Here is a 22,293-nt window from a genome sequence, read left to right as displayed (position 1 = left end):
ATACAATTAATATTTGTCGTCCGCGTGGCGCAGTGGTTAGAGCGTTTGCTCTAGAATCGCAGAGTAATGAGTTGATCCTTACGTCAAGGGTTCGAATCCCACTGTGGGATGTGGAGACCGGTCCTTCGGATGAGACCGTATAAACCCAAGTCCCGTGTCGCAGTAGGTGCTGGCACGAAAAAGATCCCTCACTGCCCAATGGCCCCAAGTGCCGAGTATAGATCAAAATTTGCAGCTCTCCACCGGCAAGTGGTGGTGTCTTCATACATGTATGAGTGAAAAATTCTCGAGAGGGACGTTAAACAACAATGAACAAACAAACAATTAATATAGTTAGAAAAGGCTTCCTTGAACGTGTTGCTTCCACAAAGATATTATACTGGTTGCTATTTTTTAATAACCACAATTTTCATACAAAATATTACTCTTAATATGAATGTTATATTTTCCGTTTCATGTACATGTATTATTTTATTGTTAAATGAATATACATGTATACATGGTGTAATTAATTTATTTGATTTAACTTTAAGTATTGTTTCCTGTATGAATCTAAATGTACGTTGCATCCTTTAATCCCAACTTTGAGCGAAATCATCAAAAATGATTCATCAACCTATGTTCTAATTTGCATTTGTTGGTACTCGACAGTGACAAAATGTTTACCAAGTTAAATCCACATTACGGGTAATTAAAATAAACTTTTATCAAATGAAATGCGAAAATAAGAAACAGTATTCATGCTCAAAGTCCAAATAAATAATGCAAATTGTGAACTGAACAAACAAGGACCTCGGAAAACATCAGAAGGGAGATCAGGTATCATGAGGAGTAGGCATCATCTTTTTATTGGTCACCTCAGCCATGTATCCTTCGTTGTAATCGGATAAACGGAAAATGTGTTCATAATTCAGTAAGAAAATAATGAACTAACAATTTATATGAAAGACATCAGTAAACATTCGAGCTAACAACATAATATATTTGCTAGCAAGATCATTGCATTGGCCACATAATTTGCGAAATGTTAGCTTTTAAACGAAATTGTTGATACCATTGTGTCATCAACTTAATCGTCAGCAGTCTGCCTCGTTTTAGATATTGTTCGTACGAAAACATGCTTTTGCTAATCGAATCCACTGACGAAACAAACCCTATATGCAGGGAAAAAATGACATATTGCTACACAAATAAGGGAAGTTAATGAAAGAAGAGTTGGAGTCATCACGTTTATCATAAACATTTCAGCTTTGGTTTTAGTTTACAATCAATATCTTTTTGGAGTAAAACATCCAAACATGTAATTTGAGAGAATATTAGGGTCTTTTATTGAGTTTAATGGGACCTAACAAATCAATCTTTGAATGTTTATTGCCAAAACGTCATCAATATATCTAATTGTTAAACTAGAGGTCACAGCAAGATACTTTTTTACACTAGATCGCAAACATGAGAACAAGTGTCGGATGTTCTTTTAAAGTATAATTATGTAAATCGTGAAGATATCAAACATTGATAAATCTCATAAATACGTGAACAAAACGAAACATATGGATGTATTGACAAATGTGCAATGATGAGGACATAGCAGTATCAGTATCTATTTACAAAATGATTTTGACAAATATGATGTAATATAGTAGTCTAACTAAACACCTCCATCATAAAAGAGCGCACGTTTTGTTCGGAAAGACTTTCTATGCGTTGCTGAAAGATTGAACTTAAGTGTTCTGATTTTCTAAGAATAAGTTATTGAATGCTTGAATACCAAATGTTTTTTTGTCTGAGTTAAGAATGTTGTAAGTACCTAGGTGCAATTTTTATGAAAAAAAATTGCACCAGTTTTCTTAATCTAAGCTCAGTTTAATCTGCAATTATCTTACTCTTGACAAATGCATTACCAAAGTTTTCTCAATAGGAACAGCAAAGTTTATTTTGCCCGTTTTTTTTTCAGTCTGGGATAAGGCGTAAAAGTGCTAGTAAAGTCATTTTTTCATTTACCTGATGTCGCCCGCGTGGCGCAGTGGTTAGAGCGTTCGCTCTAGAGTCGCGGAGTGGGTTCGAATCCCACTGTGGAATGTGGAGACCAGTCCTTCGGATGAGACCGTATAAACCGAGGTCCCGTGTCACAGTAGGTGCTGGCAAGATCCCTCACTGCTCAATGGTCCTCCATGCCGAGTATAGGTCAAAATTTGTAGCTCTCCACCGGCAAGTGGTGGCGTCTCCATATGAGTGAAAAATTCTCGAGAGGGACGTTAAACAATAAACAAACAAACATTTACCTGATCATGACGAAGAGTACACGGCAGGTTTTACCGGTGGACAGAGTATGTTCATTCCTCCATGGCACCTTATCCCACCTCTGTTTTCACTTTTCAGAGGTCCATGTTTGCTCTGCTCATTATTAGTCCCCTACCGGTGAAACCGGAGGGGACTATAGGTTTCCTCTGAGTCTGTCCGTCCGTCTGTCTGTCTGTCTGTCAGTCTGTCAGTCTGTCCCACTTGGTTTTCCGCACTTTTTTCCTAAACGCTTGCAGATATTGAGCTGATTTTTGGTATGTGAGTGTATCTTGATGAGTTACAGATCAAGTTTGCATTCGTTCCGCTTCATTGATTTTTGACGGAATTACGGCCTTTTCAATTTTTAAGGGTTTTCCGCAATTTTCTTCTGAATGCTTTCAGATATTGAGCTGATTTTTGGTATGTGACTTAACCTTGATTAGTTATAGATCAAGTTTGCATTTCTTCCCGCTTCACTGATTTTTGACGGAATTATGGCATTTTCAATTCTTAACGGGAACCAGATTACACTTGCCGGTAGGGGACTAGTATTGCTAATGCAATACTCTCAGAATGCTTGTTTGTATTGTTTAAATTGGATTTTGGCTATGATTTCTGTTCGTTTTTTTTTTTCACATGTCATTGATGATACTTCAATTGATCTGTAGATATTTGAAAAATTTTTCGCCGTATCTAAATCAACAGAACACTGTTTTCAAGACTCAATTTGTTTTATAAACAGAAACCTAAACTGATTTGAACAAAATCAGATCACTGGGCTCTTCCAGAAATTGTCACCGCACTGAGAATTTTCAATTACAAAGTTTTTGGTGCAATGAATTATGAATTTACTAGCAGAGTGCGTCTTGAGTCTGCTGAAATAGCATTTTTTTAAACCCTAAAACAGGCAAAACGACATTTTACACGTTTTACCCTAATCACTCAAATAGGTCTGAAAATCTTTACCCTAGTCGTAAATTTGCGGTACCCTAATTTTGATCGAATTTTCTACTCGTAATTTGGCAATAACCAGCACAGATCATGCAATTTTTTTGCAATAGCTACGCATTTCTATTTAAAATAATTAAACTAAAACCATGCATTACACAATGTAAGCGTGTATAATGTGTAAACTGAGTGTATGCCTGTCGCCATCTTGGACTAGGGTAACGCACTTTACCCTAGTCCGTTTCTACACAGTGAAGGGACAAATGGATTTACACTATCTGCTGTGTAATGTAAAAACTGTTTTTAATACTTTGTGATTGTTTTTTTTTTTAATTCTAATGAGTTGTTTTAAGCTGTAGTTCACATTTTTGTACAGATGTTCTAGATTCTATGTCTCAAACCTTAGACATGAACCCGAAATGACTAAGTCAATAAAAATGAAAAAAAAAAAACTGTAAAATGCAGAAAAATTACCAAATAATGTTGAAAATACCAGGTGCACATCTTCATATGGTAAATAATAAGTGTGCAAATTTTCATACAAATCTATGCAATAGTCTCTGGGAACAGATCCGGACAAAACCATATAATAAAAATGAAAAAAAAACACCTGTAAAATGCAAAAAAATTATCCAATCATGATGAAAATATCAGGTGCACACTTTCATATAGCGAATAATAAGTGTACAAATTTTCAGACAAATCCTTGCAATAGTTTCCAAGAAATGGTCCGGACAAAATCTCGTCTACAGACAGACAGACAGACAGACGGACAAGCTGATTCCAATATGCCCCCCCTAAACTTCGTTTGTGGGGAGTATAATGATCTTAGCCTTAAGTGAACCAATGCACACTTAACAAAGCAAAGAAAGACTGTATTTCCAGCTGAAGTGAACCAAGTGCATGTACTGTATGTGCACTTAAAAAAGCGGGCTTTATATTTCAGTGGCTTTGGCGCAGACAATGATGCGCTAATTCATGAATACCGCTAAGAAATCATTTATATATACAATACACGGCACAGATATGTGCGGCGCTAATTCATGATTACGCCAACAACTCCATTCCAAGTGATTGCGCTAAATTTTGAATACGCTAATTTATGTACACATACAGTATGTTTATCAGATCATTGATACTAAATTATTAATTTACCTGATTAGTAGCTATTCTATCCTTTTACCGGTTTGAGGGATTACTTACTGTAACTTTCCTTTTTTACCTGTCAGCTTAATCTAGGATGAGATTTGCTGAATCTCAGCCGAGATTTTCCTTCAGATCATTGTGTGATTTGATTCCTTAACATGTGAATTCACTGTATACCAGTATTACGGTATTTTAACTATCAGATAATTGAGTACATGTAATTCATTCCTTAAAGTTGAATACAACTCGTAAACAGTCATACACCATACTGGTTTTCCTATCTCCAATATCAGCACTAAGGTATATACATCCTTTGCATACATAACACCTGATTGCACACCTTGAACACATGGCAGACATGTAGAATTGTGTTGTTTTAGTGCTTACATTTGTTGTTTTATATGCATTTGTGTTTGTTTGTAATGCACTGACCTGTCCAAGTTATGTTTCTTTTTCTCCTGACATGGTTAAGTTGCATACATTTGATAATTTTATCATGACTGAGTAACAATGGCTATGTAAGATGTATGCCAACACTGGTGAGATCTATACAGCAAAATACTTCAAACAGTGAAAAAGTTAAAGGCTTATAAAGGGGTTCAACAAATAGAGAGCAACAAAGAGAAATATGGCAGACAAGGATAAATCTCTTCCTTTTCATGTTCAGCTTTAACCTGTGAAATCATGGTGTAGCATATTTTTTTGTCAGATAATCCAGCACTTTAAAACAAGTTTAGTACAAACACAAATATAATGAATTTACTCAAATAGGAAAGTTTTTTTGGATCCCCAGAGAAGTTCTTAAAAATTTAAAGGTTATAACAAACTCTTATATTAAAAATTTACGGAAAGAGCCAACTAATTTTGTGTCCTGTAGAGGTTATGAATTTACATTTTTTATAGCAAATTTTTAAGATCTCAATTTAAATTGTTGAATTGACATAATTTTTTTTCAGTGCTTTTATTTGAAATCATTTTAATTGAAAAGTTTTACACCTAAAGGCAAGTTTTTGTATTTAATACTTCCAATGAAATATTTGATAGTCATACTTATAAGAAAACATGTAAATTGGGAATTTTATATACATGTATATATTTTAGTAATTTAATTCTGGTTATAATGCAGTTTTTGAATGGAAGAAAAATTTACTTTATATCGTATAAATTGGGTTGCCTACGTCACAATGACTTGCATCAAAAAAAAGTATCGATCCTCCTGACATTATGTTTGAATTTTGTACAATTTAAAGTCAATTTCTGGGGCAATCATCTTTTCTTTTTTTTTTTGTTACATTAAATGAATGAAAATAAAATTATAAGGAATGAATTTAATAACTACCCAATTTATATGGTATAAACTGGGTTGGAACAGTTTACGCTTCTTTATAAACCGCTTTGTGGTTTATTAAGTGTAAACAACCCCAACCCAGTTTATACCGTATAAATTGGGTAGCTATTAAATTCATTCCTTGAATAAATTTGTAATACTGATACAACTTCGCTAGAACCAAGTTTTACTGTACATGTAATTATTCCTTAACCTGTGAAATCACTGTTACATATTATTTCATCTATCAGATGACCGAGTACATGTATTTCACCACTTAACCTATGACATCAATGACAGCCTATTTCTATACCTGTTAACTGACTGTGTGATTTTCCATTCTTCCTTTTCCTGGTAAACTTTCATGTACTGACCAAACAGTAAGACGTGGATGGTCCCAGCCAAGCCAAACAGATCAGTCTGTCAAACGAACAAAAAAATTTAACTTTCCCAGCATAAAGCATACATGAAACAATGCTCATTTCAGTTTTCTTACATGGGAAGTGATGATAGACAGTGTCAGTAAGTAAATGAAGTTCTGGTGTTTCTCACACTCTTTATGTATAATTTATAATGGAAAATTTAAAGTTTTAGACATAAAAAGTATTTCAAAAAAAGAGGTCATTTTAATCAGTTATGGTGCCTAATATTGAACTTGTCTTTAATCTTAGAATGTATGCAATGGCAATTCATACACTTTTTAGAAAATTGGTCAAATCTCAACCCACCCACCCCCACCCTCAATTTTTTTTTTCAAATCTGACAGGAAATCTGTTACTACTGATACTTCTTAAAAATTTTCCAAATCTCCGAATACATGTAGTATTATTTTTAAAGTTTCCAGCTAAACATACAAATACCTGATAAGTCCAGGGCCTGTTGGTTTGCATTTCTATACACATGAAGCTGGATGTTTTGACTTTGGCCATGAATGTGGTACCTGGTGGGTATTGTGACATATCAATACTCTGTCCAAAGTCAATCAGAAGGAGGGGTCTCTTGTTCCCCTGGAACACCACTTCTGGATCCCTGCTATCAGGGAGAGGGCAGCTGGAAATAAGATAGGGTCAGCTACATATAAATACTGTGAAATGCTCCTCAGTAATTTTTCTTCACTTTTCAATTGGATATTGCAAAGCAGAGTTTAAAGTCAATTTTATAACTGCCCTGTTACATTGTACCTGTATCTTAATACATCAGTTTAGTGAATTGCAAACTTATGGGGTTCAATTTCAGGGGGGTATTTTCTTTTCAGCAATTTTACACAAAAAATTCCATCTTTTGCTAAATTATGTACATTATATGTTTGTTAAGATTTTTGATATCAAAAATTGTTATATTTATCTAAAACTTTTCATGAATTCTAGTAATTCCAGGTCAATTATACCTCCGAAATGACATTCAATATCTTTCCCTTACAACATTATTTTTCTCTTTTCTCATCTTATTCTTTCCCAAACCACAATGCGTTCATTTTCATTTGCTTCATTCAACAAAACTATTTTTTTCAAAAATGTGAATTGCACAGAAGATGGGCGAAGAAGGCGAGCGCAATGCCTATAGTGCGACAAACATGAAGGTGAAAAATTAAATCTCAATTCTAACAAAATTTTATTTGATATTTCATTTAAAATTAAAGTATACTTAATGTAAAATCTCCATAATTTGCAAAAGTCTCACAAAGATTGAAATTATTTGCCTATGGAATAGCACACAAACACAAAAGAGGACAATAAAGTGCCCCGCCACAGCATGATACGCCCGTCAAATATTGTTCAATAATCAGGAACAGTTTAGAGTGCAAGAAAATCAAGTCAACCTTGATACAAGGATTTCCCAGATTTTTCCATTTCTTATAATTTTTGTTTATACATTTCCTGTGGCGTAGGCATTATAACAAATATTACATTATAGGTCCTCTCAACTGGTAGTGTTAGGGCTTGACAAATGCCCATCTGCAGCACCCCCCCCCCACCCCCCCCACACACAGTGACACACACACACATCTTTCATATTTGTGAGACATGATGCTCTGAAATTTGCTAGTTGATATTTTTAAAAAATTAAATAAAAATATCATATTAAACAATATCAATTTAGTCTTAACAACTTAATCTATACCAATTTAATTTTAAAATAAAAGACTGGCCATCAAATGACATATGCTATAAACTGACCAGCAGTTCTGTCTAATTCCCAAAGGATACAGATAAGAACTGCTTGATCAGAGATGCTCTAACAGAAATGATTGAGACAGCTAGCCTTCCTACACTGAACTCATTAATTAATCTTTAACTGGATGCATGTCCACTTATTACTCCCAAGTTATGAATGGATCTGCGCTATCTGCTTTGTAGTGCAATTAAAATGCATATTTATGTCACTCTGAAATTAAATTTGAAAACAAAGATTTTTTTTTTCAATTTGTTACAAAGATTTATAAAAAGAAAAAAAAATTGTAATCTTGATGCTTGACTCTTAGATTTGTAGGGACTATCTACCATAATTAAAACTTTTTTTTTTAAAATACCTGTTTTTTTTGTTTTTTTTTTTAGATTCAATGTCAGACTGGTTTTAAGCTGCCATTCATATGGACAACGGGCATGCTAATTCCAATTCAAATACCCCCCCCCCCCCCCCCCCCCCCCCCGTATAATTAGTTTTAATTAATTAGTTCATTATACGATACCAAATTAGTTTATTATACAATATCAAATTAGTTTTAATTACTTTTCACCAAATTCATTTTAAAAGTTAGGCTAGCCCACAAAAACTATTTAATCCAACATGGCTGATTCCTCTGCCCAATTCCCAAGAGATATAGATAACACCTGCTTGATCAGAGATGCTCTACCAGTTAGCTCCTCACACTTAACTCATTAATTTCTCTCTAATTTGACATGCAATTTTCTGTTATCAAAATTCTCCTTGACCAGTGCTTGATAATTACACCCATGGGAGAGGTGGAATTTCTCTTGTAACATAATATTTGTTATAGATTGCTGTAAAGTATATAATGAAAAAAATAAGTATTTGTTGATTTTAACATTTTTTTAATAAGGATACTGCAACACTTTTACATTTTTTGGGATTGTGTAATTTAATAGTAAAAAGACTGTTTTTTTTTTAAAATTTCACTTAAATTAAAGGTCACAGTGACCTTGAAATAGGTCGCAACACACCTTCTACCTAAGATGCATAAACTGGCCAAGTTTGATGATTCTAAGTCTAATAGTTTTCTAGTTATGAGCCAGACAGGATTTTTCCATATTTGGCCATAGCATCTTAATTAAAGGTCAGAACAACCTACTTTTAGTGCGCAACACACCTTCTACCCAAGAAGTATCAGCTGACAAAGTTTGATAATCCTAGGCCTAATAGTATTAAATTTATGAGCCGGACACGAGAAAAGCTAACAGACGGACAGACATGAACGCCATAACATAATACGTCCCGTCTAAAGATGGGCGTATAAAAAGGATCATTTTCTCATACTTTAACACAATTTTTCAATATGAGTGGGTCTTCGCTCCATATTTTTGAAAGTTTATCCTCAAAGTTTGCGTAAAATATACATTTTTTAGTTAACAAAAACATGGAGCAAAGACCCACTATACCTTAAAAATACACTTTTATGACACAACATTTGCATCTTTCCAGAAATACTTGAAGTTCCTTTAGTCAAGGGTCATATCACAAACATGATTTAAATGCCACCATCCATCTGGAGCTGTGTAGCGTAGTGGTTAGCGTGTTAGTCTCAAAGAAAAAATGAAATCCAGGATTTTTATTGATAGGATTTGAACCCCCTGAATACCACATTATTTTTTTAATAACAGAATAATTTTTGCCGAGAAAATTTTCATCATAAAAGTTTCGTTTATCATAATTTCATATATTTCAATAATGAGAACATTACACTAAATACTAAATTCACAAACTGATTATTTTTATATCTCTGAAGCTATAGGCATTCTGCGCGCCTAGTTCACCCATCTCCTTCGTACATGCCTATTTCTATTAAGATCACCAAAGGATTTACTAACACATAATTGTCATCCCTTAATACTCACAATCCTTTGACTAGCAGGTTGTCAGGCTTCAAATCTCCATGGATGATTTGACAGGCGTGCAGCTGTTCAACCATGTGCATCAGTTCTATAGTGAGGTACATCGTCAGAAACTCCTGAGACTTATTAGTCTCTCCAAACTTATTCACAACATCCTGTAATAATTCAGAAAATTTCAGAAAGTTACAAAATAATTAATATAAACAGTCATTGAAAAGATCATGTTCTTTAGATTTTGTCATATCATTTCATTTGATAGTTAATCTGAGTGTATATTGTTCTATTTTAGATATTTAAACCAACTAGTGTTATTTTTACATCAACTCAAGCAAGGGGGTACAAGCTGTTTTATGTAGATGATACATGTGTATAACTTACCAGTAATGAGCCATGTTTACAGAACTCTGTGACCAGGCAGCTGGCGTCCGTGTAAAAGTAGCCTTTATCTATGAACATTACCGCAGGACACTGTAAAATATATAAACATTATTGAGATACTTCTCAACTACTTACATGTATGTTATGGTGGTCTTTGCTTCATATACCTGTACTTTATTTTCCTCACATCTTAAACTATATATACTAGGGTTGTTCGGAAAGTTCGTGGACTAGCGCCATAAAATTAAAACTGCTTAAGATACATCAACGAATTTTTTAACGTTTAATTAGCATCATCTTTCTTATTTATATAATAAATTATACACCATTAGTTTTATTTTTTAATAAATTGTTGATGTTTTTGAAAGCAATGGTATGTCCAGGCGGCGCAACCTCGAAGATTACTTTTTTCTACCTAAATCATGTAAATGTAACTTAGAAAAATCTCTTTTTTTTATATGAACATTCGTCTTTCAAAAATCCCGTTAATTCACTCATGTGGTATGACACAATTGTACCGTAAAATTTGCAATTTTTACCCCATTCTGTAAGTTCTATGAAATTTTATCGTAAAATTTATATGAAATGTCCAAACAATTATTGGGTTGTAATGATGTTAGAAAGGGGGGTGGGTTTCTTTTTCCAATATTCTATAAAGTTTCACCCTCTGGAAAAACTGGCATAGACCTAGGAAATATTTAAATGGGCTACTGAAAAATAAAATGCATTCAGAGTACTTGTTTTTAAACGCCGAAAAAGATTAGAGAGACGACAGATGTAAAAGTGAATGTCAATTTGTAGTAAGAGTGTTCAAAGTTTGTTACGCCGAAAAGTGATGTTGATCATGTGTGATAGATGTTGAACTCCGACAAGCAAATATGCTGTTATAATCAAGTGAGAATCTTTCAGATCTATTTACAATATTATATGCATTGAAATCAGCTGTTTATGACATTGTAAAATCATATAAACAAGACAGGTTTAAATCTTTACTTAACTCCAAGGAAACTCATCAAGATAAGGGTATGAGGTAGAGAATGCGGACATTGAAAAACAATGACATCATGAAACTAAATGGCGACAGCGCCGGTTGATCATATCATGTCTTTTTTATTGTATGATAATTTGGTAAATATTCAAGGTATCAAGCTAAAATTTTCAAAATTTCTTTTACTCTTGTTGTTTTATGTTCATCAAAAATTTTGTAACGATAGACTACATAGTATTAATTTTATCGCATCAGTCCACAAACTTTTTGAACAACCCTCGTATATATATATATATATATATATATATATATATATATATATATATATATATATATATATATATATATATATATATATATATATATATATATATATATATATATATATATTTGTGTGTGTGTGTGTGTAGAAGAAATTAGTTTATCATAGGTGTTATGTTACAATGGCTTAGGGATACTGAAGTTCAAAAGAATTGAAAAGGAATATTTCAAATTTCAGGAGAGGGAGGCCCATAAGTAAGCAATTTCTTTTTGGTGGACACTGTCATGGGAAATCAACTTCCCAATATCAGCCCTTACCACATCTACAGGTTTTTGTAACCTTTGTAATACTAGCCCTTACCACATCTACAGGTTTCTGTAACCTTTGTAATACTAGCCCTTACCACATCTACAGGTTTCTGTAACCTTTGTAATACTAGCCCTTACCACATCTACAGGTTTCTGTAACCTTTGTAATACTAGCCCTTACCACATCTACAGGTTTCTGTAACCTTTGTAATACTAGCCCTTACCACATCTACAGGTTTCTGTTACCCTCTGTAATACCAGCCCTTACCACATCTACAGGTTTTTGTAACCTTTGTAATACTAGCCCTTACCACATCTACAGGTTTCTGTAACCTTTGTAATACTAGCCCTTACCACATCTACAGGTTTCTGTAACCCTCTGTAATACTAGCCCTTACCACATCTACAGGTTTCTGTAACCTTTGTAATACTAGCCCTTACCACATCTACAGGTTTCTGTAACCTTTGTAATACCAGCCCTTACCACATCTACAGGCTTCTGTTACCCTCTGTAATACCAGCCCTTACCACATCTACAGGTTTCTGTAACCTTTGTAATACCAGCCCTTACCACATCTACAGGCTTCTGTTACCCTCTGTAATACCAGCCCTTACCGCATCTACAGGTTTCTGTAACCTTTGTAATACTAGCCCTTACCACATCTACAGGTTTCTGTAACCTTTGTAATACTAGCCCTTACCACATCTACAGGCTTCTGTTACCCTCTGTAATACCAGCCCTTACCACATCTACAGGTTTCTGTAACCCTCTGTAATACCAGCCCTTACCACATCTACAGGTTTCTGTAACCTTTGTTATACTAGCCCTTACCACATCTACAGGTTTCTGTAACCCTCTGTAATACCAGCCCTTACCACATCTACAGGTTTCTGTAACCTTTGTAATACTAGCCCTTACCACATCTACAGGCTTCTGTTACCCTCTGTAATACCAGCCCTTACCACATCTACAGGTTTCTGTAACCTTTGTAATACTAGCCCTTACCACATCTACAGGTTTCTGTAACCCTCTGTAATACCAGCCCTTACCACATCTACAGGTTTCTGTAACCCTCTGTAATACCAGCCCTTACCACATCTACAGGTTTCTGTAGCCTTTGTAATACCAGCCCTTGCCACATCTACTGGTTTCTGTAACCTTTGTAATACTAGCCCTTAGCACATCTACAGGTTTCTGTAACCTTCCTAATACTAGCCCTTACCACATCTACAGGTTTCTGTAACCTTTGTAATACCAGCCCTTACCACATCTACAGGTTTCTGTAACCCTCTGTAATACCAGCCCTTACCACATCTACTGGTTTCTGTAACCTTTGTAATACTAGCCCTTACCACATCTACAGGTTTCTGTAACCTTCCTAATACTAGCCCTTACCACATCTACAGGTTTCTGTAACCTTTGTAATACCATCCCTTACCACATCTACAGGTTTCTGTAACCTTTGTAATACTAGCCCTTACCACATATACAGGTTTCTGTAACCCTCTGTAATACCAGCCCTTACCACATCTACAGGTTTCTGTAACCTTTGTAATACTAGCCCTTACCACATCTACAGGTTTCTGTAACCCTCTGTAATACTAGCCCTTACCACATCTACAGGTTTCTGTAACCCTCTGTAATACTAGCCCTTACCACATCTACAGGTTTCTGTAACCCTCTGTAATACCAGCCCTTACCACATCTACAGGTTTCTGTAACCTTTGTAATACTAGCCCTTACCACATCTACAGGTCTCTGTAACCCTCTGTAATACCAGCCCTTACCACATCTACAGGTTTCTGTAATCTTTGTAATACCAGCCCTTACCACATCTACAGGTTTCTGTAACCTTTGTAATACTAGCCCTTACCACATCTACAGGTTTCTGTAACCCTCTGTAATACCAGCCCTTACCACATCTACAGGTTTCTGTAACCTTTGTAATACTAGCCCTTACCACATCTACAGGTTTCTGTAACCTTTGTAATACTAGCCCTTACCACATCTACAGGTTTCTGTAACCCTCTGTAATACCAGCCCTTACCACATCTACAGGTTTCTGTAACCTTTGTAATACTAGCCCTTACCACATCTACAGGTCTCTGTAACCCTCTGTAATACCAGCCCTTACCACATCTACAGGTTTCTGTAATCTTTGTAATACCAGCCCTTACCACATCTACAGGTTTCTGTAACCTTTGTAATACTAGCCCTTACCACATCTACAGGTTTCTGTAACCCTCTGTAATACCAGCCCTTACCACATCTACAGGTTTCTGTAATCTTTGTAATACCAGCCCTTACCACATCTACAGGTTTCTGTAACCCTCTGTAATACCAGCCCTTACCACATCTACAGGTTTCTGTAACCCTCTGTAATACCAGCCCTTACCACATATACAGGTTTCTGTAACCCTCTGTAATACTAGCCCTTACCACATATACAGGTTTCTGTAACCTTTGTAATACCAGCCCTTACCACATCTACAGGTCTCTGTAACCTTTGTAGTCTCTTCTGCATCTCCGTACAGACATAAAACTCCCACACATTAGCTGGCTTCTGGACCTACAAGATATCCATGTCACTATAAACAATTACTAAAATACTTAGCTATTGATAAACAATTCATACCACTCAGGAATCATAAACAATTGGTACCGTTCAGGCATCATAAACAACTGGTACTTCTTGGGTATCATAAACAATTCATAACACTAAGGTATTAAACCCTGTTATGTTCTAAAATTACATATCCTAGTCATTTTTGCTGCTAAGTTACCCAAAAACTTCTGAAAAAAAAGCCAAACCTTTAATATCTTGCAAATACTGTCAAATACATATAACTAAATAAAATATGAAAGACAAGTCCTGTATTCATAATACGTTTCAATCTGACAAATCCCTGGCATTCGTTATAAAGAGATATGAGACATCAGAGTTAGACTCTATGATTTACTGATGAGTACACTTCTGATTCTCCTGTACAGCAGCATTCTGTACTGATGAATGTCTGTTTCATATCTCAAATGTCTGCTGTAGATTAAAATTACAGGATTAATTTCTTCAGATTTAATCCAGCTTTAATGGCTTTACCTTTAATGCTACCAGTTTTGATTCCGACTCATTGAAATCCAGGTGTTCATCAAAGTCCAACAAATCTGTGCTACAGAAGGAAACACAGGTGGCACTATACACCTTGGCAAAAGCTCCTTTACCAATCTTTTCCCTGATCTCGTACATGTCTGATCCTGCAAAATGTATAGAAATATGAATGTATGGCCCAAATCAAAGTTACAGACACATATACACAGTTATGATAGATAAACTCCATCACTTCTGACCTAGTGTGATATTGAGGCCACAAATGATACTCTGAATTTGTCTAGGGACCTCGTGGTAGCCTGGATGAAGTTTGATGGAAGTGGGAAGTTGTTCCAGTATTTCCTTAACTGTCTCTGCATCAAATGGATCGTGGGTGTCGATGTACACTGACTGGTCAGCAATGTCCAGTCCCTCCTCGGGAGGGTGATACGTGGACACGTCTATAACATGGCTGGAATGATTCAGGTTGTCAGGTCCAACTGCCGACTCCACAGTCAGGTGATGAAAGGGAGGAGCTTGTCCAGAGGGGTCAGCATTCTCCTCCTGGGGGTGGGTAGCACTCTGTCGAGTCTGATGGTGAGACTGACTGCTGGGGTCCGATTCCTCATTACTTCCCTCCATTATAGGGCTTTAACACAAATAAAACAGGATAGTAATAACTAGAATACGTTATTTTATGAAAGATGACCAATGCCACTGCCTTATAAAACATCAAAATGTTAATGATAAAAATGACAAAACTTCTGCATCCATCATCTTAGTGAGACATGACACTTAGCAATTTAGTTGTTAGGATATAAGAAAAAAATAAGAAGAGACCCAAAGCCCTAGAGTCACTCTTCTGATAATTGTACAACCCTGTGATTTCTATTCTAAGCCTCTTAGTACAGTAGATCACTATATTTTAGTGACACCTTATTTTTCGTGAGATAGCTATTTGATATTTATTAACGAGACAAAATTTATGCGAGCTACGCTTTTTGTTGTATATAAACCATAACAATACAAATATATGCAAGAATAAAAGCTTTCATGAGCAGACAGACTTGCGTAATTACATGAAAACAAAGTTCTCACAAATAAAAAGCGATTTACAGTATTTAGATATGACTTGAAATTCCGAGAGTAGGTCACCATGACCTACTTTTTGGTAAACACACTCTGAGATCCAAAGATGCATCAACTGACAAAGTTTGATGACTCTAAGCCTCTTATTATATGACATAAAATATAATATATATATTATATATATCTCTGATAATAAGGGCTTTAGGATCATCAAACCATAATCATTTAATGCATCTTAGGTCCTCTGAGTGTTTCTTCGAAAAGTAGGTTACCTTGACTTTTTTTTTTTTTTTTCAATTTTACACTTTTAGGATAATAAGAGGCTTAAAATCATCAAATTTTGTCAGTTGATGCATTCTGGGTCAATGAAGTATGTCCTTAACACTATGTCACTTCCAGTGACCTACATTTGGAATTCCATAGTTGTTTCAAAGTACTTAGGATACTAAGAGGCTTAGAATCATCAAACTTTATTAGTTGACTCACTTATTCAACAATGTCAACCAAAAATTATGTCATCATGACCTTCTTGTAGAATTTCTTATCAAGAACTAATTTTTGGTTGACACACTCAATGGTCCCATGATGCATCAACTGACAAGTTTTGATGATCATAGGTTTCAAAGTATCCAAGATGTGCATCAAAATCAATTTGAAAATGAATACCTGCAAAATTCAAAAAGTAGGTCATCTTGACCTACTTTTAAGTCAATATAACGAGGTTTTAATATGCATCACCTGACAAGATTTGATGATTCTAGTCCTTATAAGATTAATTTTGGTATCTCATTGATATTTAAATACCATGGTATATGTCAAACTGAGTTGAAAGTCCCATTCACTTTTTCTTTTTGTATTTCAACCTTAATAGCTCAAACCCACAGATATCTTGAAGTTTTTTTTCTCGGTCCCATTGAGTTTAAAATAACTAGATTTGACCTTATTTTACAGTGAAAATATGTTAATATTAGGGATAATCATTAAATAAATATTTTTTTTGCATCGATCACATCCCTTTTTCTAAATATCCTCCAGATTATGACCATAATTTTGTTGCAAAGCAATAAACAGTCAATGATCATTCAGATTATTTTTCTTACTTGCTGGACTGCTGTTTAATTACACAGTACCTTAGATTTTGTTGATCAGGAAAGAAGCTATTGGCTGCCTGGCTGTCCACTGTGTGCGAGAGGAGAGGCAGGGAGGGGGTGTTGTTGGCTGTTTTATCTGCCTGTATGTTAGAAAGGTTTGGTATTGGGGGAGGAGCCTCGTGATTTTCATTAAAGGGTGTGGAGGCACATCTGGCCATGGCAGCAAAACTTTGGTGGGAGCCTACTGGTGCGATAGTGAAATCCTCATAGTATCCGCCCTGTGATTCAATTCCCTCCATTTTATTTTCCAAATCCTGTGTAAACATAATGTTATAAAAGATTCACCATTTGTAAAGTGTCACCAAATAAAAAAGAAAACTTATGTTTTTGTTCACACATATTTTATAACCCAAATATTTAAAATTAGATAAATCTTTTGATGCCATTACATTAAAGCACAAAGAAAATATTTCCCAAACTGAGGAGACAAAAGGTAGTGTCATAACAACTATATATATCATACTGGCATTCCTGAGTCAGTTATGTTTTTCAAAACAATGTCTTACAAATGTATCACTTTGTCTGGCACCAACAGAACTCTCCTTCTTCTTAGTTCTCTGTCCCAAAGACTGGACAGGAATACTGCTCCCCTGTTTGCCAAATCTACAGTGAAGCATAGAAATGAATTTACATGTATATCATTCTGATCTTTCACTTTGTGTCAGTATGTTTAATTAGTACAGAATGTATGATTTTTGCATTCAGATAAACGAACATTTTAAAGAATTTTTTTGGGAATTATGAATCAAGCAATTCAGGGTTGTCCCTAGGACCTGGGGGCCGGGGAATTTCCCCACCTATAATGATATAAACCCCGGTAACTCTGGTTTTCCTCTCAACCCCCTTCTACTTTTTTAATGTCCCCTGCTATTTTCATTCTTGGGAAAACCCTGCAATTGGCAGTAAATATCACAAGTGACCCTATATGATTGGAAGGTTATGAAACAAGATACAAATTTAGGTAAGATATATCATCTCAACATAAAGTATGTATTTGCCTACACTACCACAGTACAGACATACCTGGTCTGATTTGTGTTCAATGCCTGATTTTCTTTGTCTGTCTGGTCTTCATGAACTAAAAATCTTTTCTTCCCTAATTTTTCTGCCTGGGCGTTTTCATCAAAAATAGCGAATGGTTGACTAGTTGCCACAGGAACTTCTGTAAACAAATTAGAGTTGTTACAAGAGTTGACATCTTAAAAAAAAGGGAAAATCTTCATATATATGTTGGAAAATTATTTCCTCTGCTGTACTGCATTTTCCCAAACATTATATAGAGATTTTCTCTCACCATTTTGGAGAGGCAGTGACACAGTCTCTTGTCCTCCATCATCCCAGCCAAAGTCCAGTGAAGTATTGAACATCCCCATCACAATGTTTATCGCTTCCTTCGTATTAACTGTGGGTGAGGGAGCTGCGAATGACTGAAACCAAAAATGTCACAAATCAGAGATCTAACTGAAGAATCTTTTATTTAGAGAGATATAACAGTTAGAGCTGTGAATGACTGAAACCAAAAATGTCACAAATTAGAGATCTAACTGAAGAATCTTTTATTTAGAGAGATATAACAGTTAGAGCTGTGAATGACTGAAACCAAAAAATGTCACAAATCAGAGATCTAACTGAAGAATCTTTTATTTAGAGAGATATAACAGTTATAGAATGTAACATTTAATATCCCATTTATGTTACAATTTGATTAAACTACTGTACTGTATGTAACCTTAAATGACATAAACTATGTAAATGTTAATGTACAATGTACATGTGTTAGAGCTGTAAAAACCCATTAGGCTATTTTCTTTTATTCTGCCACAGAAAGTGAAACTGCAGTAAGAATAGCACTTTATACAGGGTAACATTGACTCAGTGAACATCATGCTAAACCCTTCAGTGTACTTTCTAGCTATGCCTAACTATTTTGCTTCAACCTGGTATTTTGTAGCTAAACCTCAGCTATACTTCTCTCAATATTTTCAGCTATGATTTATCATTTTGAATTTGTCTGGTATTTGTATCTATGCCTTGGCTTTGTTTCTATCTGGTGTTCATAGCTATGTCTTACTATTTTGCTTCTATCTGTTTTTTGTAGCTATGTCTTACTATTTTGCTTCTATCTGTTTTTTGTAGCTATGTCTTACTATTTTGCTTCTATCTGTTTTTTGTAGCTATGCCTGACTATTTTGCTTCTATCTGATGTTTGTAGCTATGCCTATTTTGCTTCTACCTGAGGTTTGTAGCTATGTCTTACTATTTTGCTTCTATCTGATGTTTGTAGCTATGTCTTACTATTTTGCTTCTATCTGATGTTTGTAGCTGTGTCTTACTATTTTGCTTCTATCTGGTGTTTGTAGCTATGCCTTACCCTTTTGCTTCTATCTGGTGTTGGTCCAGTTCGACGTCCAGATGATCCAGTAGAATTGAGCAAGGACCTGTTACTTGGTGTTGATGTGGAAGTCTGTAAAATGTGTCATCATTTTGATAAATAAGAAAAACTTACTGAATGAAACTTGTTGTAAATTCTGTTCATACCCAAATTCAATTCTGTAAAGTGTTCTGCTCATGCTTACACTTTATGATTCTATATATAGCTAGAGTTGTTAATGTCACCAAGCTGACTAGAATTAACTAATTTTAAGTTTCCATTGAGATCAGAGGTTTTATACTTTGCCATTATTGTATTCACCATAACTCTGGCTATGAATACAATGTAAGTCATGAATTTTTCTAGTATCACAATACACACTGATTACAGGCTATTTCACTTTATAATTTATACTATTTAGCAGACTACAAAATGTAGATTTATATGATAACAACATCAAAAGTCTTAAAGTATCAATCATATATCAAAATATAAGGCAATTAATATTAAAGAAATTGTGCTGCAAACACAGAATGAGATACCAGGCCTCTAAAATTTAGGCACATTACAAAAAAAATTCAGTTGCCAATGCATATTTTTAGTCGCCCAGGCAATTTTTTTAAGGTGCCAATTTAAAAAGTTAATAGTAATCAATATAGGGAGACATGATGTGACAAAGAAAAGACGATATGTCCATTGCCAAAAACAATTTCCTCTTCTATTTAAGGGGGCCGACTGGGGTTTTCATTGCACAATACTTCGCGCAGCATGGTAAAATAAAGCGTTTTTACTCTTTTAAAGCAACTATTTTTACATAATTTATAAAAAATAACAAATTTAGGAAATTTTAGGTTAAAAAATCTAATTACGTTTTTAAATAACTGATTTTTTTAACGATTTTTCAAATGATGGGTAGAAAGACGTCGTAATAGTGTGTTTTTGACGTTATGAATAACCGAAGTTCTTTAAGTGGGGTCATTAATTATGCCATAAAATAAAAAGTATACAATATATGCTCTTGAAATTTTAAACATAGGAAATTGAGAATCTAGCAATCATTGTTATTATTTTTTAAGTAAATCCGTGGTATCTGTCATGTTTTGTTGTACTCCATAAAAACCGGAAAATATCATGGATTTTGACATTTTGAGATGCCCCCTCTGGAAACCAGACGGTAGAATTTTGTGTTTCTTGCACAAAATGTACAATATAGTATTACTCATCAAATAATAAAATCTGAGCAAAAAGTCTATAGTAGTATTTGTATAATTTACCCCGAAGTGCGAAAAAATGGTATTTTCCTATATAATCCTATAGTAAATGTACCTGTACTTTGAGACGGTCCCTCAAAAATAACCAGACGGTAGATTTTCACTAAACTTGGTATGTATACTGAAGTCAATGTAAGGTATATATGGTATAAAATTAAAGAGTTTCTCTATAGTAGTTTTCACACAATAAAACCCCAGTCGGCTCCCTTAATGTCTTTTTCCTTTTTCAGAAAAATTGTTAAAAATGCTAAAATTTCCCGGATTCGATGATCGCCAAGTCAATTTAAAATGGTCACCAATTTGGCGACTTATGGAAAATTTTTAGGTGCCATGGTAAATTGGTCGCCAGTTAGAGCCCTGGATACCATTAGGTTATTGTATTATACATACCATTAGGTTATTGTATTGTACAAACACAGAATGAGGTACCATTAGGTTATTGTACTATACACACCTGGAGAGAGTTATTGTATTATACACACCTGGAGGGGGTTAATGTACTATACACACCTGTAGAGGGTTATTGTACTATACACACCTGGAGAGGGTAATTGTATTATACACACCTGGAGAGGGTTTTGAGACTGGGATTGGGTCTCCATGTCTTCGTGTACATGTGGGGATGATTGTCTCCCCACAGCTGGAGCCACATCAGATGTCTGTTGAACCATCTGTACATCATTAAGTGACAGAGACTGTCGAGAGGATCGGGCCGTTTCCTGTTGTTGCATTCTACGCTCAATATCTCTCTCTAGCTGATCTCTCTGTGTTTGTACATGTTGCTGGCTACGAAAATATTAATTTCAAGATCTTCAAAAAAAATTTTTTACACATAAGGCCTAACAAAATTAATAACTTTGTTCTCAGGCCAGTTTTGTCAAAAATAAATGAGGGAGGGAGGCTCCCCCCTTTTTACCTCATAAAAAACAGATACTGGATTTTTGATTTTTTTTCCCTTAATTTCAGAACAAGCAACTTTTAATCAACAGTGCTTCAACACTGAGTGTAGAAATCAAGACCACTAATTTCCTGCTTTTCTCTTGCATTTTCTACAGTCATATAATGAAACGAATGCATCCTAACAACCAGACATTGTCAAATTTATCAGTCTTTGGTTAACCCACACTAAATGAAATCTTGCTAAAGCTTTTCAGGAAACCTCCAAGTTCCAAGGTTGAGGGAGCCGTCTTTGATAGCGTTATAAAGTTCTAGCATGGAAAAGCCTTCAGAAAACCCCCTCTATGTGCCATGGAAGTAATACAGTCATTCCCTTACGAATTTGCACTGAAATCAATGCCATCATGACCAAACTTAGTCTTGACGCCTGAACCTGTTAACTCAATGGCCAAATTTGCAATTTTTAACTAGCCACTAGTCTGTATCATCTTGATGTTTGTCAAACTTTTTGACTGATGGTAGTATCTAAAATGCAGTTGGGGAATTTTTTTTTTTGCACCGTACGAGCACGAGAGAAATTTTATATTATTAATTTGAGGATAAAAATGGGTAATGTGCATTGTTAAATGAGATGCGGGCAGGCCTGAGAACCAAGTTATTAATTTTTTAATGCCTAAACTGTTTATTTCTTAAATCTGTAACTTCTATGAGCACAATAAAT

The 22,293-nt window shown here is 34.9% G+C and overlaps 1 protein-coding gene across 1 annotated transcript in view; it reads right to left on the bottom strand.

Moving 5' to 3' along the window:
- Positions 1–22,293, bottom strand: part of LOC133192997 (mitotic checkpoint serine/threonine-protein kinase BUB1-like) — a 40,275-nt gene that overhangs the window by 2,643 nt on the left and 15,339 nt on the right. Inside the window, exons 11-23 of the mRNA XM_061329002.1 lie at positions 21,242–21,461; positions 19,405–19,497; positions 18,328–18,460; positions 18,057–18,195; positions 17,540–17,636; positions 17,013–17,287; positions 15,054–15,442; positions 14,806–14,960; positions 14,191–14,277; positions 10,150–10,239; positions 9,775–9,926; positions 6,562–6,751; positions 6,015–6,121 (exon numbers count right to left, since the gene is read on the bottom strand). Of these exons, the coding sequence (XP_061184986.1) occupies positions 6,015–6,121; positions 6,562–6,751; positions 9,775–9,926; positions 10,150–10,239; positions 14,191–14,277; positions 14,806–14,960; positions 15,054–15,442; positions 17,013–17,287; positions 17,540–17,636; positions 18,057–18,195; positions 18,328–18,460; positions 19,405–19,497; positions 21,242–21,461 (2,127 nt within the window). The remainder of the gene's footprint in view (positions 1–6,014; positions 6,122–6,561; positions 6,752–9,774; positions 9,927–10,149; positions 10,240–14,190; positions 14,278–14,805; positions 14,961–15,053; positions 15,443–17,012; positions 17,288–17,539; positions 17,637–18,056; positions 18,196–18,327; positions 18,461–19,404; positions 19,498–21,241; positions 21,462–22,293) is intronic.

Source organism: Saccostrea echinata, unplaced genomic scaffold, assembly GCF_033153115.1.
Source record: "Saccostrea echinata isolate AGI-Se365-2 ecotype Australia unplaced genomic scaffold, CSIRO_AGI_Sech_v1 ptg000001l, whole genome shotgun sequence".
In the NCBI taxonomy this organism is placed as follows: Eukaryota; Metazoa; Mollusca; class Bivalvia; order Ostreida; family Ostreidae; genus Saccostrea; species Saccostrea echinata.
The sequence above is the reverse complement of the archived record's forward strand: the minus strand, read 5'-3'. Positions and strand labels throughout refer to the sequence as shown.